At 47.9% G+C, this 26,997-nt stretch overlaps 1 protein-coding gene across 1 annotated transcript in view; it reads left to right on the forward strand.

Moving 5' to 3' along the window:
- Positions 1–22,915: 22,915 nt before the first annotated feature.
- KIAA1755 overlaps positions 22,916–26,997 on the forward strand; it is a gene marked incomplete at its 5' end in the record, with an annotated part of 39,280 nt that continues 35,198 nt past the window's right edge. Inside the window, one exon of the mRNA XM_080813588.1 lies at positions 22,916–23,338. Coding sequence (XP_080669714.1) covers positions 22,916–23,338 — 423 coding nt within the window. The remainder of the gene's footprint in view (positions 23,339–26,997) is intronic.

Raw genomic sequence — 26,997 nt, forward strand, 5'->3', positions numbered from 1 at the left:
CTGGAGAGTCCCAGACCCCCCAGGAAAACACACCAGCAGCCCCACAAACTGAGCTCTTGGTCCTCTGAGCTTTGGGTTTGGGCTGGATACATGCGAGAGAGAGGAATCCGTGGCTCACATCACCTCCAGGAGCCTGTCTCTTGTGGTGCTGTGAGCAGTGACCACTTTCCACACAGCAAAGCAATCAAGAGTGTGGGCTGGGAATCTTACAGAGCTTGGCCCGACTCCCAGCTTGCCACCTGCTCGCTGTGTGAGTTTGCGTCGTTAGCCTAACCAGGACGAACCTCTGTTTCCTTGTTTGTCTCCACCAGATCCTCAAGCACAGGTCCTTCATACAGATCCGAGCTCAAGATTCAGTATCTAAAAGGCAATCAGTCACTGCACCGTGTGGATAACCCCTTGGGAGGGCGTCATGCTAAAAACGTGTCTGTCTCCTGAGCATCCGTCTCATTAAAGAACCCTTTTGTACCCTGCTCTGGGAGGTGCAGGCAGACCTTCCTCATGGCAGCTTTGCAGTTGCTATAATTTCTGCAGTCCCAGAGCTGATCACAAGCTGTATTTAATGATGAACAAATAAAAGAAGGGTCAGAGTCCAGAGCATAGATTCCAGACTGTAAGAGTTTGGAGCCTGAGAAGGACAAGTGCAGCCTGAGCTGACGATCCTGCAAGGCTTCCAGAAGGAGGTGACCTTGGCCCTGGGGTGGAGGCCCACCTGGGTGTGGGGCTACAGAGGGCTCACTTCTGACACTGAAGCCATTGGCTTTGCACATGGGATAGTTCCTGCAAAGAGCTGAAGTCTGGGAATGCAAAATAGAAAGCAAAATTGCTCTCCCAAGGGGGAACGGGGAGAGAGTGTCGCTCTTACTTCTTTCCCTCTGTTGCAACATCGGCTGTAGCGGGCTGGGCCTCCTCCAGCCTGAGGGAGGATCACAGGAAGTCAAGCAACATGCTGTTGCCAAATGGCCAAGGGCCTCCAACAGCCAAAGTCAATTCCCATCAGCCTCGTTAGGAAATCTGTATGTGTGCTCAGCCAGCCCCAGGGGCCGAAGATGGTCCCAGAGAGAGCTATTGCCAGGCTCCCTGCCTGGCCCTGCCCAGGGATGGTCAGAACACAGGGCTGGGGACACATACAGCCTGGGACTCGAGGGGGCTAGTGAGGAACAGGGCCTGGCTTTGGCTTTGCCTCTGTGTGGTTGTGCCTCTCTGGACTCCGGGCTCCTCGTTCATAAGTGCAGCCTCCATCTTTGGAGGGCTTAAATCACGCCAGAGACAAAGCCAAGCCCTTGGCTAACATTCTCTCTTAATCCTCACCCATAAAGGTAGGTCTCATTGGCTCCATTTCACAGATGAGAAGATTGAGGCTCAGAGCAGTTGACCAGATCTCCCAGGGCCACGCAACTGAGAAGTGGCAAAGGGCTGTCGAGGGCTTCAGAATGAGGGGAGGGGGCCATTCTGCTAGGATGTATGAGGGGGTGACTAAGGAATGCCAGGACCCCTGGAGAAACATGTCCCCTGCACAGGGACCTGCCATGGATAGGCGTGGGGGGCGTTGGGGTTGGGCAGACCAGGTGGAGGGAACAGCTCCGGCAAACCGAGGATGAAAATCCCGCCGGGGCTGCAGAGTGGACTGCAGGGGAAAGTTTTGGGGAGGGCCTTGGGGTCATACTGTGGTCTTGTTCTTGGAGACCAGGAACTGCCCAAGTTTTTCAAGTATGAAGGTCCTCCCATGACGGTAGTTAGATTTGCAGCTGGTAGGTTGGGGAGAACTGCCGGGAATTCAGCAACCCTTTTAAGTGAATTGGCATTTTTCTAGCCTCCAATTTGCAGGCATTTGAAATAAGGAGCCAGGTGGGCATGTTTGATGATATTTGATCTTTTGGCTAAGGGACCTCTGAATGCCCCAGACTTGCCGTGTCTGCTCCCTGTCCCCTGGCCCTCACTACATCTGGGAGCTGAAACCAGAGACTGTCATGCTCAGAAACAAAGGATCGATTCACTGTCAGCTGGGCCAGTGGCCAGTGGCTGAGCTGGGCAGGAGCACAGAAGGCGGTGGGATGGACCTCTCCCCACTGTCCAGCCGATCTCCTTCCAGCTTCCGGCTGGCCTCTTGTGCTGCCTGGGGGAGAAATCCCAAGGCTGACTGGCTTGGCTGGAGGGAGAGAGTCTGGTATACTTACTAGTCATATAGTGTGATTTTAAGAACAGAAAAAGGTAAGCTGGATGTGTGGCCCTTCAGCCACAGGGGCAGTAAACAAGGGCTTCTCCGTGTCCTAGATTCAACCAATCAGAGCAGCATTTCCAAATTCCTAGGGGTGGGGGAAGGACCAGAGAGCAGAGGCAGGTGCAGGTGAATTTTTCTTCCCCCCAACTGGGGATGTGTGCCGGGCCCCCAGACAATGTTTCAAGGCTACATGGATTTGCAGACCCTTGGGAAGAATTCAGAGCCTCTCCCCACCCCCACTGCCCTGGGGCCAGGACTCCCTTAGAGACGGTTGGAATCATTAAGCATTTTGATTAAGCATTTAACAGAGATGTGCTTTTGTTATCAGGTAACATTTATAGAGCACTACCTGTATGCAAACAGAACACAACGCTACTGTGCGTCTCAATTAATTTTTTAAAAAGATTTTATTTATTTATTTGTCAGAGACAGACAGAGAGAGCACAAGCAGGGGGAACAGCAGGCAGAAGGAGAAGAAGGTTACCGCTGAGCAAGGAGCCCGATGCAGGACTTGATTCCAGGACCCCGGGATGATGACCTGAGTGGAAGGGAGACACTTAACCGACTGAGCTACCCAGGTGTCCTGCCTCTCAATTAATTTTAATAAAGTTCACTCCGCCTTCACAGTAGAGGCCTGGAGAATTTCCCATGATTCCATAAGTCACACTTTTATCGTTTCCATAGATTCCTTTTCTCATCTTGTTAGCCACAGGTGGCTTTCTGTTGCTTACAGCTAGGAACTGGATTCGTGCAATGCGCGTGTCTGTGTGGCGGGCACAAGTGTGCCGTGTGTCTGGAAGGAACTGAGGGGGCCATGGCGGTAAGTACCTCCCAAGACGGCATCCTGGGGGTCTGTTCCCGGGTGTCTGGAGTCTGAAGGTAGAAGCCTCTTTCACGAGAGAAAAGACAGACAAGCGTTTACAAAGTCTTTCTATGTACCAGATATCACTTCATTCTCTCCACCAAGGAAGGGGTTAACATTCATTTTCACAGCTGAGACGTGAAGGGCCAGGAGGGTCTGCAGTCCTCAGAGCTACTAATGGGTAGAGCTGAGAAGTCCAGACCCTGGCCTCCTCCTACAGTGCCCACTTCCTGCCCCAGGAAGCTCCCACAGGTAGCCCGAGGGCTGAACGGCTGGGAGGTAACCAGGTGGGGGCTGACAGAGCTGTGCAATGGTGTGTAAAGGCCCAGAGAAAGCCCTGACCACGGCAACCCCGCCCCCCCCCAGCACATCAGCGGATTCTGAGCTGGGTCATCCATGGCCTCCGAAAGAGATGAGTCCAGGAGGTTCCTGAGAGCCCAGCCGGCCATCAAAGGCCTACTGTGCACCTTACCCTGGGCTGTACATTCCCCAAAGAGTGAACAACGTGGGGCTTCTGCCTGGAACTTGCTGCCAATCCCACTGGGGATGAGATGACTACAGTCTGGGGTCACCCTTGCAGGGGTCCTACTGTGCGCTGGGCCAGAGTGGTGCTCTGTGCTTGTCATGGGACACAGTTATTGCTGATTGGGAATGCTCAGTGTCTGCTCAGGCCCTGTCTGCTCGAGCCTGGCTTTGCCAACTTGGCTTCTTCCATCCCCTGCCATCTGAGGGGTCTGCGGGGTTTCTTCGGATTCTGGATGGTAGAATGAGGAAGAAGAGAGTGGAGAAAGACCAAGGTTCTAGGGCTAGCTCTGGGCGATGGATCTGTGATCTACATGTGAACAACGGGGATTCTTAGCTATTTTGGTCCTTGACTCATCCCAAGTATGGCTCCTGGTGCATAGTAGGTGCTCAGTAAATGCTTGTTGGCTGAACAAAGAAAGTTTGGGGAAGAACCCCAAGAGAGCTGGTTGTGATGGTGGCGAGGGAAGTGGCTGACTGAAGACAGAGGTTAGACCGTGTTTTGTAGATGGTGCGTATGCCCTTCAGGATGGTCTAAATCACAGTGAAGAATGTGAGTCGTTGTCGACGTGGATGGAACTAGAGGGTATCATGCTTAGCGAAATAAGTCAATCGGAGAAAGACAACTATCATATGATCTCTCTGATATGAGGAAGTAGAGATGCAATGTGGGGGGGTTGGGGGGAGGTAGGAAAAGAAAAAAATGAAAAGATGGGATTGGGAGGGAGACAAACCATAAAAGACTCAATCTCAAAAAACAGACTGAGGGTTGCTGGGGGGAGGGGGGACGGGAGAGGGTGGTGGGGAAATGGACATTGGGGAGGGTATGTGCTATGATGAGTGCTGTGAAATGTGTAAACCTGGTGATTCACAGACCTGTACCCCTGGGGATAAAAATACATTATATGTTTATTAAAAAAAAATAAAAAAATAAAGGCAGGAAGCTGGGACAAAAGAAAAAAAAGAATTTGAGTCGTTGTAAAATCAGTCATTGCCTGTGTGACTCTGTGACCACCATGTGTCCTGCGATGGGACCAGCAGGCTCACACCTCTATCAGCTGGATTTTCACAACAATCTTTCTAAACGTTTCCGAGCACTTAAATTAAGGTGCCAGGTATGTTTTAAGCTCCTTGTACACGCATGCGTGGACATAGACACACAACATCCTGGTAAGGTAGGCGCCATCTTTATCCCCATTTACAGAGGAAGACATGAGGCACAGAGAGGTTGAGTAACTGGCTCAGGGACACGCAGTCGGTATTTGATGAAAGGGAGCTGATGTGGTGGGCACCAGAGTCCACCCTCTGGACCTTACACTCCTCTACAAGAGCTCAGGCAGTGGAGGAAGGGTGAGCTGGCTCTAAGGGGGCAGACTACCCTGAACGGGGCTTCTGAGTCTGAATTTCTGCCCCTTCATTCCATCTCCTGCCTTGTCTGCCCAGGGAGGAAGAATAAACATCAACAGGACAAGACTCAGCGTTCATCCGGGGGCTGCTGTTTTCCCAGCTGTGAACGGGGTGCCTCTTCCCGGCTTCGCCAAGGCAGCACTGGACTCCAGCGGTTCCACGGAGCCAGGAAAAAGCATGGTCATCGTGGGAAAATTAGCAAACACAGGAGCAGAAAATACAGATGAGATGGAACCCCTCCACTCAGAGAGACTCCTGGATGGTATTTATGTTGCTTAACTGGTAGTTCGTCTTTCTACCGATATGTGCAGGTGTGTACACAACACACACACACACACACACACACACACACACACACACACAGAGGCAGAGGCTCATTTTATAGTTGCACAACATGGGCATTCATCTGACAATAGGATGAATGCTATTCTACCTCATTAAATGTCTCACACAACGCATTTTTCTTTAGCTTTCACATTGCTGGTTTATTTTAATTTATAAGGCTATTATACACCATGCCTCTTACAGTTTGCATTTTGTGATATAATTTGCATACAGTAAAAATCAACCTTTCTAGTGTTTATGTCTGAGTTTTCAGAGACTCACAGTCGTGTAATCACCACCATAATCCATCTCTAGAACAGTTCATCCTGAATGAGTTCCCTGTTACCTGTTTGGAGTTGGCCTCTCTCAACGCCCCAGTGCCTGGCAACCACTGATGTATACTTTTCCTATAAATTTGCCTTTTCCGGGAAGTCCTATGAAAGGGATCACAGAGCATGCAGGCTTTGTGTCTGGCTTCTCTCACTTGACACTGTGCACTGAGGTTAACCAGGAGCTGCAACCATCAGCAGTATTTTTTTTATTGGTAAGTAACAACCCACTGTATGGACGTACCACAGGGTGTTTATCTGTTTACCAGTGGAAGGAATCTGGCTTGCTTCCAGCTGTCGGTCGTTATGACTATAGCCGTTATAAACATTCATGTACAGGCTTTTGCATAGACTTATGCTTTTATTCCTCTTGTGGAAACTCCTTGGGGCAGGATTGCTGGATCCTATGGTATAAGCCTAAGCCTATGCAACATTTTTTTTGGACTATGTAAAAAAAGGAATTGCATTTTATTTGTGGTTTTTTTTATATTGTTATAGCGACTCAAATAATAAAAACTAACAGCTTACTATAAATCCTTCCTTCTTTGTAATGTGTATATGAACACCCTCTAGACCATAGGGAGAGAATTATACTACATATGTCACTCTACAGTCTGTTTTTTTTTTTTTTTCAGCATTTCCACGTTATTGCATTAAAATCTACCACATCTTTTTGGATTACAACACAATGATCCATTGTATGGATATACAAAAATGTATTCAAACTATTCCCTGTTGTTGGATATACAAGTAGATTGTTTTCAGGTTTTGGTTCTTATAAACAACATCCTAGAACTAAGTATTTTTTCACATTTAGAGTTATTTCTTTAGGATAAATTCTTAGACGTGGACTTGCCAACGTGTTTCATTTTACTTTTTCCTTAACATTTTTTTCTTGTTCTTTTCTTTTTTTTTTTTTTTAAAGATTTTGTTGATTTATTTGAAAGAGAATGAGAGAGAGAGAGAGCATGAGAAGGGGGAAACTCAGAAGGAGAAGCAGACTCCCCACTGAGCAGGGATCCTGATGTGACTTGATCCTGGGACTCCAGGGTCATGACCTGAGCCAAAGACAGTTGCTTAACCAACTGAGCTACCCAGGCACCCCTTAACATTTTTTTCTTATGCATATATAGAAAGCCGATATTCAGCACAACCTGCATGGCCAATCCAGGGGGGAAAATGTGGTCTATCTAATAAACAAGGCTGGAATAATTGGCCATTCATATGGAAGAAAATGGAGATGATTCCCTACCTCACACCATACACTAAATATCGATACCAGATGGATTAAGGATTTAAACATAAATTGTAAAACCTACAACTTTAGAATAAAATATGGGACAACCTCCTTACAGAAAGAGCCTAAACAAAAGCTTATAAACATATTATAAAAAAAATTTAAACCATAAAGGAAATATTTGGTAAGCTTGACTGTATTAAAATTGAAAACTTCCATTCATCAAAAACCCCAATAAGAATGAAAAACCCAGGGAGACCTGGGTAGCTCAGTCGGTTAAGCATCTGACTCTTGATTTGAGCTCAGGTCATGATCTCATGAATCTTGGGATTGAGCCCCGTGTTGGGCTCCCAGTACAACTGGAAATCTGCTGGAAAGTTTCTCTGCCTCTCTCCCTCCCCCCACTCATGTGCACATATGTGCTCTCTCTCTCAAATAAATAAATAAATCTTAAAAAAAAAAAATGAAAAGACCAGTCACAATCTGCAGTAAGGTATTTGCAACACACACAACTAACCAGAGTAGCATCCAGAATATATAAAAACACCTATGAATCAAAGAGACTAATAAGTAACAGAATAGAAAATGAGCAAAAAAACGTGAACAGAAATTCTGTAAAAGATGAAACATTTATCATTATTCTTCAAACTGCACATACATGCCTTTGTATCTGTGGTACATTCCACAGTAAAAATGAACAAAAAATCCACAATCATTTTTATTTACTGTAAAAGCAACATATCATCATACTAACATTAACTTCTTAGTTTTGATGAATGTATGATGATTATGTAAGACGCTATCAATAGGGGAACTGAGGCGAAGTGTATACCGGAATTCTTTATATTGTCTTTGCAACTCTTTTGCAAACCTAAAATTATTTCAAAATTTAAAAAAAAATGTTTTTAAAGTACTACAGAAGCCAAACCATGCAGAGCCTTGGAGGCTATCTGAAGAGTTTGGATTCTGTCCTGTGAGCAATGGGGTGACTGGAGGGTTTTCAAAAGGTGGGGCAGGGTCCAGTGGATGTGAAAAGACAAAACACAGCTTCTTAAGAATCTCAAATATCTTCAGGGATGTGGAGGCAGAGTTTCCCTTCAGCCAGATGGTGACTGCCTTGACCATGGGCCCCGTGATCTCTATGACTGGGGACACAGGGAGGAGAGCCAGGGAGAACACAGCAACCATTGATCAGAGTGGACATCGGGTAGGGAGGGAGAGCCCCACAGCCTGTCATCACAGGGTCCTGGGGGAGATGGGGAGGAAACGGGAAGGCCAGAGGCTGCATGGATTGGTGGTGTTTGGGAGGGAGGCCTGGGAACCAAGCAGGCAGGCCCCCACCCTTGAGCTTCCTGTGTCCCTCTTAGCTAAACCCTAAGGCTGCTTGCTCCTCACCCACTCCTATCCCCTGTACCTTCCCAGTCAGCAAGTGGCCTCCTCCTCCTTTCCCCCTCTCAGTGCTCAGGCATACACACCTGCCTCTTCTCTCTCTTTCCCCTCCCTTTCTCTCAGCTCCCAGAAGAGGTCTGGTCCTCCCCTTTTCTGAAATTTTTGGTCTTCTCAACTCACAAAATTCTCCAACAGAAAATCAGACGAACCTTCTCTTTGATCTTACGCCTCCCTCCAGCTACTGCCCTTCCTCTCCTCTTCAGCCAAACCTCCTCAAAGCCCCATTTGTCTCCAAGGGTCAGACTCCCACTTCCTGCCCTCAGGCCACCCTCCCCACTCAGATTCTGGAACCTCCTACCCCATAGATATGAGAAACACCTTTCCTTTGGCCTACTCATCCCTGTGCCCTGCTTTTTCTCTTTCTGTAACATTCCTCACCCCTGGAGGTATTATGTACTTGCTTGCTTCTTGTCTGTCTCCCTCACTAGATTATAAGGCCAGGGTTACCTGTTGAATTGTGTGTCCGTCCACTCCATCCCTGCTGCCAAATTCATATGTGATGGTCCTAAGGTCCAGTATCACAGAATGTGTCCTTATTTTGAGATATGGTCTTTATAGAGGTAAAGCTGTTAAAACGAGGTCATTACAGTAGGTCCTAATCCAGTATGGTTGGTGTCCTCATAAAATTGGGAAATTTGAACACCTACACACAGGAGAATGCCATGTGAACATGAAGATGGCCAATCACAAGCCAAGGAGAAGGGTCTAGAACAGATCATTCCCTCTCCTTCCTCAGAAGGAACCAAACAGACTGACATCTTGATTTCAGATTCTTAGCTTCCAGAACTGTGAGAAAATAAATTGTTGTTGTGTAAGCTTTCCAGTCTCCAGTACTTTGTTATGGTGGCCCTACAGACTCATAGATGATGACCACAGGAGCTTTGCTCTGCTCACGTCACTGTTTCCAGTGCCAAGAACAATGCCTGGCACACAGTAAGAACTCAGTGAAAATATTTGTTGTTTGAAGGAATGAAAGAACTTTTCCCAAACTCAATGGGCACTCCTTTCGGCCACCAGATAATTATTTGTTTCAAATATATTTTCTAGATGAGGAGAAACATGTAAGCTGAAGAGTGAAAAGCATGTCCTCTCAGAGATGTTCTGTGAAAGAGGCACCCTGTGCTCGGGTAGATGGGTGACCTTTTAAAGACTTTCACAAACAAAACATACCGCCAGGCACTTACATTCTTACTGTCTTCACCTTGTAGAAGCCGGCCTCCAAGGTGATCCCCTGTGACTCCAGCCTCCATGTAGAGTCCCTTCCCACACAGAATAGGACTATGCTCAGATATGGCGGAAATAACTGTGTGTGACTTCCCAAGTTAGGCCATAAGACATTGTGGCTTCCACACTCTCAGAGTCACTGACTCTGGGTAAGACCAGCTGCCATGTTGTGAGGCCAGTCAGGCAGCCCTGGGGAAGGGTCCACAGGATGGGAAACCGAGGCCTCCTTCCAACAGTCAGCACCATTCATCAGACGCTTAAGCAAGCAGCCTTGGAAGTGGATCTGTAAGCCCCAGTCGAGCCTTCAGGTGACGGCAGCCCCAGCAAACACCTTGAAAATCATTGTCCCTTGTTGCCATAGTCGCTGAGTTGGTGGAGTCGTTTGCTACCCAGCAATGTATAAGGAGCTCGACCTTGAAGACAGCTTCACGTCCATGCGCTGAGACTGCTGTCAGTCGGTTTAGTACCTGGCTAAGTTCCCATGCACATATTTTAGCCCTTGATTGAATGGGTCTCTGAGCAGACTTACCACTGCCTGTTTCTCTCCCCTCAAAGCATCCGTGTCTTCCTCCAACTTGCTCTTCACTCTCCTGGGGGCCTAGATGAATCCTTCTCTGGCTCCTTGGTGGGCTTTGGTCCATCCCTTAAACCCTGGGCTTTCCTGGGATTCCATCCTGGGCCCTTCCTTCCCCACTCAATAATCATGAGTCAACTCAAATGACCAGTGGGTCAAAGCTCTCTCCACCCCCTCTTTACACTGCTAGCTCCCCAACCCCCTCCCCAGCTCAGATCTCTCTAGAGCCCAAGTTTGTCATCCTTTGGACAGGAACATCCCCAGGAGTCTCAGGCTCAGAGTTTCAAACTAAATGTGTCTTCTCCCAGTCTTGCTTCATCTAAGAGGTGGCATCCCACCAGGAACCTGTTGCCATCCTGGGCCTCCTTACCCCCAGTGATAGCAACCATGCCAGCCCTGTGGATTTTGCCTCCTGGATAATTCATTTAGTATTTCCTGTCTTCTTTTCAGCCCTCCCATACCCTTCCATGGCAGCCCAGACCACCATCTCCTGCCACCTGGACCACTATAGTGACCTCCTCGCTGTTCTTCCTGCTGCCATCTACTTTTGTTCCCCACAAATCATTATCTGCCATTAGAAGGAATTTTAAAATCTAAATTTGGCTGTGCTCACTTCTCCACTTAAAACTTTTCCTGGGTTCCTATACTTTACAAAAAGAAGGAAAAAGTAAAGTCTCAGTGTGTCACATAAGTTCCTCCTGCCAACCTTTCTCCAGCCTCATCTCTCTCCTGCCTCAGGACCTCTGCACTTGCTGTTTCCTCTTCCTAGAATTTGCTTCACTCAGTTATTCGTGACTCATTGCCTTGCTTTCTTTAAGTCTCTACTAATGGTTATTTTCTCCAAGGGGCCTTCCCTGGCTGCCCTTTACAGAATATGAACCGCCAGTCCCTTGCCCTGACTTATATTCCTTCTCAGCACATTGTCACTTCATGAACATTTATAAACTTTATTTGCTTATTGGTTTGTCTTTTTCGCTCTTTTTCCCACTGAAATGGAAGGTCCATGAGGGTGAACATTTTGTCTGTTTTGTTCAATGTGCCCAAACCCAGTGCCTGAATAGGGTCTGGCATGCAGTAAGCACTCAACAGACGTACTCAGTGAATGAGCTTCTTGCTCTATCTTTTAGGCTTCAGTAACATTGAACTGCTATGGGCTGCCCACATAAGGTATGTTGCTGCTTGCCTCCAACCCTTTGCTCATGCTGACCCACCTGCCTGGAGCCCCTTTCTTCTTGGCGTAAATATTTCCAGGACCTTAAAGTTTCTGCTTAGGTTATCACCTCCTCCAGGTGGCCTTCCCTGATCACTGCACCCCTTTGCCTGGGGTAAGTACCCTTTCCAGGTGGGCTCCTGCAGTACCTTGGACATGTCAGTTGCAGTACCTATCGCCATGTCTTTGAAGGACACATTTGTTGTTTCTTTGCTTGCTTACTTGTTGTGAACACCTTGGGAGAAAACTCTCTCTCTCTGGTAAATCCTTAGCAGATAGGCTGGGATAGTCAGTGCTGAATGAATGTTTTTATGAATGAATGAATGAATAAACGAATGAATGAGTGAGTCAGCTTGGGTCTAGTCATAAAACTTGCTCTGTGACCCTGAGCAAGTCCGTGTCCCTTTCCAGACAGGGAGTCCCCAGTTTCTCTCATTTGTGTAACCAGGTGTTTCACCAACCAGCTGTGTTTATTAAAAACACAATTTCTTGTCCCAGCCCTGGGGGCTCTGATTCTGGTGAAGAGGAAATATCTGTATGAAGTGCATCCCATGGGCCATTCTGATGTGGCAGCAATGAGATACCATGGCTTCCAAGACCCCTTCTTGCTCTGCAGACCTGAGATTCTGCTTTGACAAGAAACCAGAAGGGGAAAGTGGTGCTTGATGGCCCCTGGAGAACTGGGGGTGAGGGTAAGACAGGCACAGAGAAGGGGGCTGCCCCTCTCCAATTAGGGCTGTAGACTGAAAGGAGGAGAAAGACAAGCACAGCTGCACAGGACAATTGAGCTCTTTCATGGCCAAGTTCTCCACACGACCCTACCCCCTCCCTGTTGCCGCCCCCACAGCACCATCTGTTCACTTTTTTCACCCTATCCAGACCCCATCACCCTAGGTAGAGGTCCAGGGTCTATTTGGGTGGCCCCAGATCCTGAAGTGGAGTCACAGAGGGAAGGGGCTCTCACAGTGAGAAAGGAGGGAGAGGGAACAAGCATTTTGGGGAAGGAAACACCAGTGCTGGGACTCCCAGGGATGGGGCTAAATCAGGCTATGCTGTGGCCTTGGAGGAGGGGTGGCTTGGAGAGCCCTGCTTCCTATTTTTTGGTGGCTCTGTCACTCCAAGATGATGTGGGGACATTCTACTAACCCTCTGAACCTCCCTTGTCTTCCTGTGGCTGCTGTGATGATGTTATAAAGAGTCCTGTCCAGTCCCTGCCATTCCCAGCACTCAGATTTGGGGCAGATCCCTGGGCTAGGGGTCAAGATGATGGGTTCTAATCCTGACTCTGCCATGGACATGCTGTGTGGTCTCAGAGAAAACCGTTGCCTTCTCTGGGCATTTTTGCAAGGCAGGTAGGGTCAGAATGGAGGATGTTTAAGACAGTCTGCCACTTAATTACCCTGTCCTTGCAAAGCATATCCAGAGTATCTACTACCGACATCACCAGTCTTGATGTAGACCTTGATCACCAGGCTGAGGTAGTGTTTGTTAGGTTGATATACTGTAAAATTAATTTTCCCTCCTTTCCATACTGTGCTCTTTGAAACAAAGTTCGTTTTAGGACTGAGGAGTTATGTCCCATCTCCTCAAAAGCGAAGTATCTGTGCAAATTATTGGGAATTCTGCATGGGAGATTTGTCTGTTCTCTCCCACTTATTTATTCACTCATATTTATATCAATATAATAATTCCATTTTTTTTCTTCCTCAAATTGTTGCAGCTTTGGTCATTAGAAGCTCTTTCAGTGGGTTCCCGTGTCTATTTGACATACTTCCATCATCGTGGGTTTTGTTGGTTGTTTGGCACTTCCTTACTTTCACCAGGCTTATCTTGTGTATTTCCTACCCTGGTCCTAGAGTCAGCTACTTCTACCCTCTGATTTCTCTTATTGGAGAATGGTATTAGAAGCCAAGATATGGGTGCTAGGTGTGCTCATTGCTACTGGGGTATGATTTCTTGTAACCTCCTTCAGCTGATGCAGCAAGGCAATATATATAAGTATATACTGACTTCTGAGTACACACATATCTTTAAATGTTTCTATATGTATCTATCAATCTTCCAATCTTCATTGATATGTATACTAAGCTAAGCATTAGTTCATACCATCTCTGGCTCTAACCTGTTACTGCAGAGATCATTTTACTCCCTGCTTCTCACTCTAACAGTGAGAGACTACATCATTCTTCTTTGATGATCAACTTGTCTTAACTTTGGTTAGTAGACGCCCATTTAAGTAGGATCCTTTCATTTGGCCTCACCATTTTTGAGTGCTTCCTTGCTTTCTGACATGAGATAGTTCAGGTTCACCTTGCACTTTCTCTGCCCTGTCCTGGAATCAGTCTCTTATCTAAGGATGTGGGTTTTACCTAGTGGAGACTGGTGTTTAGGAACCAAGATCTGGCCACTGGGGGTGCTAATTGCTGTGAGAGTATTGTAGCTCCCTGGCCCTGGAAGTGGACAGAACTAGGGAGTGTGTGTGTGTGTGTGTGTGTGTGTGTGTGTGCATGCGTGCATGTTTTTTAAATGAGTTCCTATTGATGTCTCCAGTTAAAACTCAGAGCCAAGATCTTTTCCCCATTCCACATTTTTAACTTCCTATTCCCATAGTGAAGACCTGGGTTCCCAAATCATCAATATATTTGCTCGTTTCTTCAATCATGCAACACAGATAGTAGCTTCAAAATTATTCTGCCAACTACTACTAATTAAAGTTCAGGATTTCTTTGCCATTCTCTTTATCCATAATGTATGTCTCACTAAGGGTTCAGGAGTGAGAATCTTGTGGCCAAAGTCACTTGAATTCTTTTTTGTGTGTGGTTATACTATTTACTTGAAGTACAGTTAAGTTCATTTGTTCTCTTTGTTTTTAAGTTTATGGTTTAGGTTTTCATATATTTAATTTTATTTTCGAAAATATACAGTGTTTATGTAGTTAAAAAGTATCCAGAGAAATCTTGCTGCCATCTCTTTCTTCTCCAATGCATCATGACCAACTCCTTATGAGTGACTATTTTCAGTAAGTTTTCAATTTATCCCTCCCGGATAAAATTTTGCATAATTAAATAAGTAAGTACACACATAAATAGATGGTTTTCAAAGAGTTTTTCTTATGTGGAAAGTAGTATACCATATACAGTCCTTTACATTTCGCTTTTATTTTGTGTTTTTGCTTAACAACATATGCTGCAAGTCACTCCCTATAGATAGGTTCATCGAGATCTTCCTGCCTGCTTTTACAGCTGCATAACATTCCCTTATTTGGTACCATAGTTCATTCACTCAGTTTCCTATAAATGGACATGGGTATTCCAACATTTTGCTATTACAAATAATACCTCAGAGAATAAGTTTATGCATAAGTCGTTGGGTTTTTTTTGTTTGTTTGTTTTTGTTTTTGTATTTGAATTATATCCTTAGAATAAATTCTAGAAGTAAAAATCCTGGGGCTGGAGGCTACAGTCTGTGTCACTTTGCTAGATACCATCAAATTCCCTTGTATAAGGCTTATTACCAATTGGCTTTCCTACCAATAAATGTGTGGGAGTGCCTATTTGCTCAAAGCCTCACTAACATGTGTTGTCAAGCTTTTGAACTTTTGCCAATTTAATAGATGAGAAATGGCATTTCAATGTAGGTTGGTTTGCATTAAAGCTTCTCATATGTGTCAGACTCATTTGCAAATACATTCCCTGGGACACATGCTGGGTCATTTCAAACAATCTCAATGGACTGGATCTTGGGTTTGACCTAACTCATGGGTGATTGGTAGCTGTGGCTTTCCACCATGCCTAGGGGAAGGTGGGATCTGCACAGCAAATTGACTCCTTGGTCCCCCTCTCTGATTCCTGAAGGTCACGACCCTACTCTGAGCCCCCACTGGTCAAGGGAGCAACTGCTTCCTCAACACAAAGGAGACTCTGAGTGAGGAGGATGACTTGGTCTCTGAGAAATGCTCAAGTCCTGACCTCCTCCACAGCCCAGAGGGCCATTCAGGGCTGGGGAATGACAGAGACCGGACTGTGGGGTACAAAGATTGGAATGGGACTGCTGTTGGAGGAATCTGTGTTTGGAGACACAAGGCAACCTGTCTCCCCAAGATAACTGACATGGCCTCTTGCTTACCTCTCAGCCTGAAGGCTCACTATCCATTCTCCCCTACATGTCTGCCTGAGTGACCCACTAAAACTTAGATAGAACCGTGACACTCCTGGATTACAGACTTCTTTTGGCTTTCCAGGATGACAAAACTCAGTTGGGATCTGAACCCCTCCCCTTGCTTTCCCAATAGAATCTCTTTTCCTACATAACATACCCTTTAGCCACCCATTCCCTCTATCCATCCCATCCATCAGTCCATCCATCCATCCATCCATCCAACCACCCATTTGTGTTAATTTGTCTGTTGCTATGTAACATATTACCTCAGCACCTAGCATCTGAAACAACAATAAACATTCATTGTTGCACACTCTCTGTGGATTAGGTGTCTAGAAGCAGCTTAGTTGGGTGGGTTCAGCTCTGGGTCTCTCACGAGACCGCCATCAAGCCGTCAGCTGGGGCTATAGCCAATCAAAGTCTGGGCTGGGTTGGAGTGTCCACTTTCAATGTGGCTTGCTCACATGGCCAGCAAGTTGGTGCTAACTTCTGGCAGGTGGCTTCTGTTCCTTGTCACATGGGTATTTCCATAGAGTCACCTGAACGTCCTAACAACATGGCAGGTGGGTTCCACCACAGTGAGCAATCCAAACCACAGCAAGGTGGAAGTCACATGTCTTTTATGACCTTGTCACAACAGTCATATCCCGCCACTCCCTCCACAGTTGATTCTTTAAAGGTGAGGGTCTCCATCCAGCCCACACGGAAGGGGGCTCCACCTTGGAAAGGCAGGAGTCCTAAGATATTGTGGACATGTGTTAGAATCACACTACCCATCCACCCAGCCAGTATTTATTGAGCACCTGCTGTGCATCTGGCCCGCTTAGCACCTCACATAGTTCAGAGCCTCCGGAAGCTTATCATCTGGATCAGGGACGTGAACTTGAATGCCCACAGGGTCTGGAAGTGATCCAGGAAGTACAAATGAGCGAAGTGACCCAGGTGGAGTTTCCGGTGAGCTAGGTACCACATGCTTGAAGTGGATGAAGGGATAGGCTGCTGCCCAGAAATTTATGTGAAGCCTCCTCGTTGTTAGATGTTGACAACAAATTCAGTTTTGGTTTTTTTGTTTTTTAAAGCCTGTGTTTGCCAGGTTTGGCACATACATCACCAGTTTGCAAACTGATGCAGCTATAGTGAATTTCTCAATGCACTCCTCAAATGTTCATCCATTAAAAAATGCACAGTATGTGTGTGGGAGTGGGGGGCACCTGGGAGGCTCAGTAGGTTAAGCATCTGCCTTCAGCTCAGGTCATGAATGATCTCAGAGACCTGGGATCGAGCCCTACATTGGAGCTCCCTGCGCAGCAGGAAACCTGCTTCTACCTCTCCCTCTGCCTGCTGCGCCCCCTGCTTGTGCTCTCTCTCTCTCTCTCTCTGTCAAATAAAAAAATAAGAAGAAAAAATAAAAAATGCGCAAGGCCCCTTTCATATATCCCATAAATGATCCACAATCACCCCCTGCACGCACCGTTTCTTTGGCCTGGAATGCCTTCTCCTCTTTCTTCCCATAGTGAACTTCTATTCCTCCTTCACAACCCAGGTAAAAATGTTTCTCCCTCCAGGAAACCTCCTTTGACTCCTCCTCTGGGGGGTGCTGCTGGCTTGCTCCTGTAGGCTGCTACCTTATCTGTGTGTCCCCGCCCCAACTTTGCACTCCCTTGCCTCCCTCGCAAAGAGGTGAGCTCCTGAGGGGTGAATGAAAAGACAGGTGTGAAGCAAAAGGGGAACAATTGCCTTAGTGCATGGGGCAGGGCTTCCTGGAGGAGGTGGTCCTGGGAGAATGAATAGGTCTTGTAGACAGGGGTTCCCCTGGCAGGAGGAAGAAGATGAGCAAAATCACAGAGGCAGGGAAGCGTGGATGGTGCCTGAGCATCCAGAGTCCCAGCTCCTCCCTTCTTAGACTCCCATCTGAGCTGGAGGGGCTCTTGGCTGCCTTCCCAGATGGTGAGGGGTGAGCTCCACGGGCCCGGAGGAGTTCCAAGTAGCTGGGGTGGGGGAGGTGACTGGAATGAGAAACCCAAGTCCTGGATGAGTCATTGATGGAGTCTATCCTACAATAACAAGAAAGGGCTGGACTGGGAGGAAAAGAGAAACCCCAGGTGGGGGCTAAGGGATGGGCTGGAGGGAGTGGGATGGCCCTCAGTGGCCTCTGCCATGGGGCCTTGGTTCTTAGTTTCCACTGTCCCTGGAACTTGAACCTTCTCCAACCCTTTGTGACAGCCCTCTAGCTGATGGGTGTCCTTGCCCCCTCTTTTACTCCCCTGACCTCTACTTTCTACTGTCGGCTCATCCAGCAGCTAGAGGAATTTTGGGGGAAAATAAGTCAGATCACATTACTCTCTTCTTAGTTTCCTCCCATGGCTTTTCAGGGCTCTAAGGCAAAAATCTCCTCCACCTCTTCTTGTGTCCCTGTCCCTCTCACTGTGCCTCTTTTGTGCCTCCAACTCTTCTCCTGCCACAGGGCTTTTGCATATGCTGTTCCTCCTGACTGTAATGCTTTCCCCTGACTTCTTTCATTAGTTCATTCTTTCCCTCTCTTCAGATTTCAGCTTAAGCCTTCAGGGGAGCCCTCCCAGACCTTTAGAATTTACTGGATTCTTTTGATATGTGCTTTTCCTCTCTTGAACAACCATACCACAATTTGTATCATGCTTCATTATTAAGATCTGATCTCCTACTATGCTGTGAGTTACACAAGGGTGGCTCCTGTCTGTCATGCTCACCCTGCTACTCCCAGGACTCAGCACACTGTCCCTGGGATATAGTAGGTGATCAATAAATGCATCTGTGTCTCTTGCAGGACATGACCAGTACTTGTGGCTATTGTCTCACAACAGGCAAGGGAAGGAGGCAAAGCAAAGATTATTGGTTCCATTGTATAGCTGAAAAAGCTGAGATTTGGAGAATTTAAGTAAACCCCCATAAACCTCCGGGGAGTTAGTGGGCAGGCAGAGACTTGAACTCAGAGCCCTGCCTATATATCATAGGCTCCTCCACCAGGAAGCAATTTTAGGGACAGTCCAAACATGACAGGTTGGTGTCCTGGCTGGGGAGTGTCACACTGTGTGAGTCAGCCTTCTGTGGGTGGATCTCCGTGCTGTCAATCAGGACAGATGAATTAGGTAAGTTTTAAGTTTCAGCGGCTTTTGTTCTCATGGGTTGTTTCCATCTCTGTCCCTGTGCACCAGACTGTGGGCATCCTAGGAGAGGGTGGGACAGTGTCTGAGGTATCCGTGTATCCCCATCTCTCCTCCACTCCCATCCCAAGATCTGGTCTCAGGAAACTCATCTAAACATTACATTTTCACCTGCAAGAAGAGAAGGTCCTCGAGGGACAACACCAATTCATTTCCATTTTTTGTCTTTCCACTGTTTATGGACTGGGCAATGATCCCCAAAGCTTTTGTTGGCTTGGGCTGTGTTTCCATTCCTCTCCTTCTGGTTTCTTGGAAGAACTTGTCCCCCACTCCATGCAGTTCTGGTAGAGCTGCCATCATAGGCTTCCACCAAGCAGTGGGCATAGAGTCTATTCTGACCAATCAGAATATCCTCCTTTCCTTGACCACAGTGATTGGCTAAGGAATAGACTTGGGATCCAAGCAAGGCCAACCAAGGTCTCTTCCTTAGGATTAGTATATAGATCCAGGGAAAAAATGTTGTGGTCTTAGGATTGTTGAGTAGAACATCTGTCCTTGATAGGTAAGGTCAATTTCTTCTAGGGCAGGCCATAGGTTATGTTACTGTGATCTTCAGCCTCCCTGTTCTGGGTCTTCTCCCCCAACCCTGACAGTAATCTCCATGCTTCCCCTTACTCTCAGCATCCCAGAGAGGAGCACCGTCCCTTCCAACCCAGACTTAGGCAGCTCAGTGTGGTGTTAGTCGAATCCTCTACAGCAGATGTCAAAGACAGAGTTAGAAGTGCAAGAAACTCACCGGGGGCGATGCCCATGAGGGTGAAGGGGAGACGGGCAAAAGCTGTATCCTGGAGGAATCCACAGCTCACTGAACTTCCTGCTATGGGATCCCTCTTGAAGGGAGATCTAAGTGGCACAGTTCATGGCTGACCCAGTGCCTTGGTACCTACTCATTCCAGTAACAGCCCATAGGAAGTTATAAGGCAAGGTTCAAAGCCAAGTCTTCCGCCTCCAGAGCTGGTGCCTTTTCAATGCTAATCTTCCTTGTACGTTAGGGACCGCCAATAGAGGATAAGCTAAGCGTTGTCTTAACTCCAGCCCTGTTGATGGGTAGTGGCTGCCTGGGCTCTGTGTTGAGGAGGATTCTGAGGCTGCTTCTAAGTACTGCAGGAAGGTTCATAATGGATTCCTGATGCCTACCGTGGGTAGGAAAGGGGTGAACGTGCATAGGTGAGCCAAGAATTTGCTACCCTTACAGAAAGAACAAATAAATACTGAATGAATGAATTTGGAATCCCACGACATTCTGTTTGAATTAGGCAATGCTCTTCCCCCAAGTGAGACTGTCTCTGGGGAGAGATATCCTGACAGCCAGACACCTGGCTCTGGGAGTCTCAGAGTCACAGGGACAACTGCTATTTGCTGGGGACCTCCTATATGCCAGGCACTGAATTAGGCTCTTTCAATCACCACCTCATTGGATTCTCACAAAAGTCTCATGAGGAGAGGATTAGAGCCTTCAGATTCTGCTGAGAAAACTGTGGTCCCCAAAGAGGAGGGATCTGTGCAAGGTGACCCAGCAGGTCGGTGGCAGAGACCCACTTCTACCACACTTCCCCACTTTCTCCATTCCACCCTATGTCAGAGCAGTGATGGGTTTCCCCAAATCTGGTGTAGCAAGTGGAACATGATTCATTGAGTTAATCATTTGCCAAAGAGAGAGGAAATACATTGGACAGTCCTTGGAAAATCCTCTGGAAAGTCCCTGAGAGACGAACCAAATCGAATCCAATAGTTAAGCCTGCGTAGTTGGAGGCTGATTTCACAACCATTGGTCCCTTACATAAACAACACCATTTTATGCGTCATCTATTAATTCTGCTGTGTACCAGACAGAGTGCAAAGCATTTTACATTCATTGACTTATTTAATCCCCACTACAGTCCCATGAGGAAGTAAGTCATATGTTGTCTTAGAAGGATGGATTTGAGGTTCAGAAAGGTGAACTTCTTTGAGGTCACACACAGCATGGAGCCAAATCATACAAGGGTGTAGGTATGCGTGTGTACATTTTTGGCTGTATGTGGAGTAGTACTATGTCGATAAAGAGTATTTTTGGAAGAGTGTGCATTGGAACAAACATACAAGGGATGTTGAGAGGCCCAAGGGATGGGCTGTGATGAGCACCATTGTTTATAAGCTATTTCAGATCCTTTCCTACCCTTCTCATGTGACCTAATTGCCCTTTACATGACAAACTAGTCCAAATATATTCATTGTTATGGTACCTTGCCACATGACCCAATTAGAATCTTTCATTTAAGGGGCACCTGGGTGGCTCAGTGGGTTAAGCCTCTACCTTCAGCTCAGGTCATGAATTCAGGGTCCTGGGATCGCGCCCTGCATCAGTCTCTCTGCTCGGCAGGGAGACTGCATCCCCCCACCCTCTGCCTACTTGGCATCTTTGTCAAATAAATAAATAAAATCTTAAAAAAAGAAGAATCTCTTATTTAAGTCTTTGATTCTAGAAAAGAGTGACACATAGCTTGGGATTCATTCAGGTAGCACAGGAAGGTGGTTAATAACATAATTTCTGGAAATGGATAACCTTGTGCAATTTTAGGCTCCACAATCAGTACCTATTCTCCATTGGGCAAGCTACCTGACCTCTCTGTACCTCTTTTTTATTTTTTAAATCTATAAAATAAGGACAATCATAAAATCTACCTCATAACAGTTACATAACAATTACTACCTGCATGTAGAAAGTTCTAGTTTGGGGTGCTTTTCTGTCTTGATGTCTTTCCATCAGTCTTCAAGAGTTTGCCATTCATTCCCACAAGGAGACCCCTGGAGCATCTCATTTGGTTCCTGTGCTTTCCAGAGGGTGGGATCCCAGTCTTTTCATTGATTCTGCGAGCTCCTGATACTCTGCTAATCCATTATTTCTCTGCGAAACTAACTCAGAGTCAGTCTCTGTTGCCTGCAACCCCAGAACACTGGGTGTCACGTCAGTTCTGTTTCACTGCAAAACTGGGACTCTGCAAGCTCCAAGCTGGGAAACTGCCCCCCCAACCCCCACTGCCAATTCCCAGTGGAACTCTGCACTTGACATCAACAAGTCTGTTTTCTCTCAAATTCATGTCTGGAGTAGTGATGCCAGAAGAGACTGCCCCTGCAGGTGGGAGATATTTATTTGCTTGCTTAATACATGCCATGGAGGGGTCCTCTGGGCTGTGTGGCATAGTGAAGCTATTCGGGATTATTAGTCCCAAATTAACAATGAGCAAATGTAGGACCAGGGATATGAAGGGACTTGTTAAAAGTTACACAGCAGAATGGGATGGTTCCTAACTCAGTTTCTTGCTGCTAAAAGACGATTAACCTATGTGGGGTGGGAGATGGGCTGAAAATAAGGCTTGGGCTTTGACCTTGAAGTCTCAGTACTATACTTGTCCTTCTTCAGTTCTTCACTGATTCCAAGTTTCTTTCAACTTAATGGTAACTCAGGGCCTTTGCACATGCTGTTGCCTGGAACTCTGTTTCTTCCACCATCTTCCCTCCCCCACTCTTCACCTAATTCCTTCCCCTTTTTTAGATCTAGGTTTCTCTGTCCCTTCCTAGACCACCAGCTCCAAGTTGGTCCCCCCACAGTTCTCAAGGTCCACATTTGTCTCTTGCCTTCACAGCTAGCACACTCAACCATTATTTGTTTCTGTTTATTGGTTTCTTGTCTATCTTCCCCACTAGGTTATATATTACCTGAGGGCAGAGGCTCTGACTTCTTCTGTCTCAGTCCCTGGCACAATGTTTGTTCAATCAATGGAGGAACCCCAGAGTCACCCAGCCAGAAATCATCTAGTTTCTGGTCTCCCTCCAAAGCTGAGGAACGATGGCTTGACCAAGGCCACAAAGCTAGTCATTCTCTGAGAGACACAAGACGAGAACTCGAGAAGTTACCATCACCTTTAAGTCTTGAACTGGGCCATCCTGATGTGGGGGCGGTGTAGGGTTCACAGGGGCAGGGCGTTGGGACAGATGCCAATATTTGCTACCACGTCTAAGAAGCAGGTACGATCACCATCAGCCCCATCAGTAACATCATCCCCATTTTACAGATGAGGAAACTGAGGCTTAAGACACTTTGTGACTTGCCGGATCCCACAACTGACGAGCGGACGAGGTGAAGACTCGAACCCAGGGCTGAAGTCAAAGCGGTGCGAGCCCAGCGCTGGGTGCGGCGCGGGCGCGGAGTCCTGGCATGGCCGTCGGTGCAGCGGGGGCGGCTGGGCGGAGGGGAGCGGGCGGAAAGGCGGCGGGCGGCCCAGCAGCTCTCTGCAGCGGCGGCGCGGCGCCGGGAGGGGGGCGGCTGCTCGTCCTCCCGGGCGGCAGGCGGGGCGCGGGCCGGGCGCGCCACAAAGGGGCCGCTGTCGCGCCGCCCCGTCCCGCGCGGGGAGCAGCGCTTGACCCGCCCCTGAGGCCGCCGGCGGCCCCCGCTCGACTCACCCTGCCTCCAGTCTCGTCTCGCCGGCTCCGTCGGGCCCTCTCCCTGGGTCCCCGGCCTCCCCTCCCCGGCCAGCCCGCTCCACTAGCTCCAGTGCTAGGAGGGGGCCGCGCCCCACAGACCGACCTGCGGACAGACCGACTGATCCCGCGCCCCGGAGAGGAGCAGCCCGTCACCATGGTAACGCCTGCCAAGGCCTGGACCACCTCGCTTGGTCCCCTTTTGGTGCGGGTGTCCAGGGCGGACCCCAACCTTTTATGCTATGACCCTCAGTGCCTCGCGACGGGTCTGTGTTAACTGCCTCCCACCAGGAGCGGGGGGAGATGGGGGTGGAGGTGTCGGGAGCCCCACTCTGGCCATGTCCTCTCTCCTCTCTGGGCCATGTCTCTCCAGGAGCGATGTGGATGGCTAAAATTGGATGACTTGTGAACTTAGATGTCGCCTCATCCCTGGCGCAGATCAGAGCTGGAACCCTAGGCCTTGGGCCTTAGAGAAAACAAGGGGTGGTGTTGTGCTTTTGACTTGGGGCTGAGGGTCAGGTATGCCCACGGTCCTCACACAAGGTGCGAACAGAGGTGGGGGTTCAAGCCCCCCTCCCGCCCAGTGCCCAGTGGAGAGGACGGAGTTGTTTACCAAAACTTGGGGTGGTTTTTTCACTTTAGACTCAGGGCCAAAACGTCAGGTGTGCGCCTAGTCCTGATGTGAGGTAGTCTCATGGGAACAGGGTGGGGAGGTAGGCCTAGCAGAAGGACAATACTGTGGCTTCCTTGGCTGGCCCCTCCCTAACGTTGAGATGCTCTGGGAGGAGTGTGTGTGTGTGTGTGTGCGCGCGCGCGCGCGTGCGCGCGCACACATGCACGTGCACCAGTATCTGGGAACAGGGAATGAAAGAAAAGTCTGTTTTCAGGGACTCGCAGCCCAGCTCCCAACAGGCCCAGGAGCCCCAGGCGGGTTCACGGGAGCACTGGGGTTTGGAAAAGTCCTGAAGACAGGCCAAGGCTTTAACCCCTTGACTGATGGGCCATGTTGAATGTGTGTGGATTGTCACTCAGTGCACAAGAATTCTATTAAGACGGGTACGCACACACAGAGCGCAGCAATGTATGTTCCCATTGCCTCCCACGGCTGAACACACGTGCCCTCTGACACACACACGGCTTACCCACTGGCTGTCCCTACTGCCAAAATATGGACATCCACCTGAATTCACAGGTGGACATATTGCAAAACCAGGCTGCTAGATCCACACACCAGCAGGACAGGTGTACAACGCACCTTGCTGCCCGAGCTGTTTGACAGAGATCGTCATAAGCTCGTGGTTCTTTACTTTTCCCCATGGGCAAGGCACTGTGCCCAGGGATTTATACACAGGAGCTCATGTCACGAAGATCAGCCCTAAAAATAGACCTGCTGGGATCTCCACCCCGCAGATGGGGACCTGAGGCTCTAGGAGCTTCTGTGGCTGCCCAAGGTCACCCGGCCAGGAAGTGGGAGATAGGACAGCCTGAATTCTGAATGTGCGTTCAGCTGTCCAGGCCACCCCAGAACCACACCTGCACCAAGCAATGTTTGCTAAACCTTCCCTGGTTTTGGACTGAACTCAGGGATTACTTTTAGAATCCAGAAACTCCTTGCTGAACGCCAGACCCTCAGATTAAGAGGCAGGCCCTGGGTGGTTTCCTGAAAAGGCTGAGCAACTCTTTCCTAAATATGCATGATGGACAGACTTTTCTCCCACTTTTGTTACCTGCCCACCTCTCTGACCTCACCTCTGTACTTCAGCCACTCTGACCTTGGTTCAGAGTCTCTTATCTTTCATGTTCCTTCCTGCCACAGGGCCTTTGCATATGCTGTACCTGCTGGGGTGGCACCCCTTCACCTGAAGAATTCCTATCCATCCTATCAATGTCCACCCAAGTATCACATCCTCAGGAAAGCCTTTCCCAATTTCCCTGACTCCCACTCTAGCATGCTATGTATCTTTCCTTCATGGCCCTACCACAGTTGTTCTTTGCCTGGGATGATTTGATTAAAGACTACCTAGTGCCCTGGCACAGCCCAGTGCCAGAGCATCTATGACAAAGGCGCTTTGGGCTTATCTGGTTTCACATTCCCGAACTTTTAGTTCTATCATAACAATTTATGCACATTCACTTGCTGGATAAGATATTATGAAGAAAGGACAAAATCAACATTACTATTTACTTAATATTTTTCTTTTAATCAGCTTACCTTATACACTTAAAGGTATATTTAAATAAGACATTTTATATCACGACCATGAAAAATCAGTATTCGCGGTCATAAACACAAAATAACTGTAAAAATGTCTACAATGAGGGCAAATTTGTGTTGGTAAATTCTGGCTCAATGAGGTTGGCTCTGGATGATTCCAAGCGGGAGGACTGCTTTCTTTTCATTAAAAGGAATCATCACTGTGTGTCTGAGAGGTGTTTTAAGATATCCTGGCACTGAACTGAGACTTTCTCTTTGGTGTTCTCGGGAGGACTAAACAAAAGTTGGGATAACTTTCTGTGATTTCACATCAAGTTCATGGCCACCCCAACTCAACTCGTGGGTCCCCTGCCAGCCTCTCCCACGCTTTAAGAAAAGCTAGTTGAATCCAATCTATTCGACACTGCCAAAGTACCTGCTTCTCCAAGGCACCTGCTATGTGCCTGGCCCTGCGTAAGGACCTGAGTGTGAAAAGAGGAAGCTCTGGTCCCTGTCCTAGGGACTTCTAGTGCAAAGTTGCTGAGACTTCTGGGCTGGGTGATGGGCGATGGGAGTCCCTCTCTTTGCCTGGAAGCATATGTGTCTTGAAAAGTAAAGAGATGCAGGTTGAGCGGGGCTCTGAAGGGTGGGAAGGAGCTCACCCAGCCCAGGCAGGGGCACAGTGCGAGCTCAGGCAGTGCTTCTCCAAGTGGGGCACCCGCCATGGGTCCAGGGTGGGGAGACTTTAGATGAACTTTTTTTTTTTAGATTTTATTTATTTGACAGACAGAGATCACAAGTAGGCAGAAAGGCAGGCAGAGAGAAAGGAAGAGTGGGAGAGGGAGAAGCAGGCTCCCCGCTGAGCAGAGAGCCCGATGCAGGGCTCAATCCCAGGACCCTGAGATCATGACCTGAGCCAAAGGCAGAGGCTTTAACCCACTGAGCCACCCAGGTGCCCCTAGATGAACATTTTTATTTACAGTTGTTCATCTTCGTGAGTGGGCAGAAGTGGTTTAGGCAACACAAACACAGGATGATAAATAAAAATCAATGGTTTTAAGTTGGAAATGAATTGACAAGAAGATGAATGTGAAGTAAATACTAGTCGATATAAAGCAAAATAAATTAAAATGTATAAACAGCAAGAAAAACTCTGCGTATGGCATGTGGGTGATTGGGAAGCCCTGGGCTAGAGCATCAAGTGTGTTAGAAGAAGCAGAAAAGTATGCTGCTGTGGACTGATGGCCGCTAGTGGCGGGCTGAGTTGCTAAGGTAGTGGGGAGCCACTCAAGGTTGTTGAGCAGTGGAGGGTCACAATCACGTCTGTGTGCTAAAAGGCTATTGTAGGGGCATCTGGGTGGCTCAGTCATTAAGCTTCTGCCTTCATCAGGTCATGATCCCAGGGTCCTGGGATCAAGCCCCACATCGGGCTCCCTGCTCAGCAGGGAGACTTCATGTCCCTCTCCCACTTATGTTCCCTCTCTCACTGTCTTTCTCTCTGTCAAATTAATAAATAAAGTATTAAAAAAAAAAAGGCCATTGTAATGGCCAAAGGAGAGCCCAGCCTGGGGAAGGAGCAGAAGATCTCTACCCAGCTCTACCATTTACTGAGGGTAAAGCCTTGG

The sequence above is a fragment of the Martes martes genome (assembly GCF_963455335.1).
Source record: "Martes martes genome assembly, chromosome: 9".
Lineage (NCBI taxonomy): Eukaryota > Metazoa > Chordata > Mammalia > Carnivora > Mustelidae > Martes > Martes martes.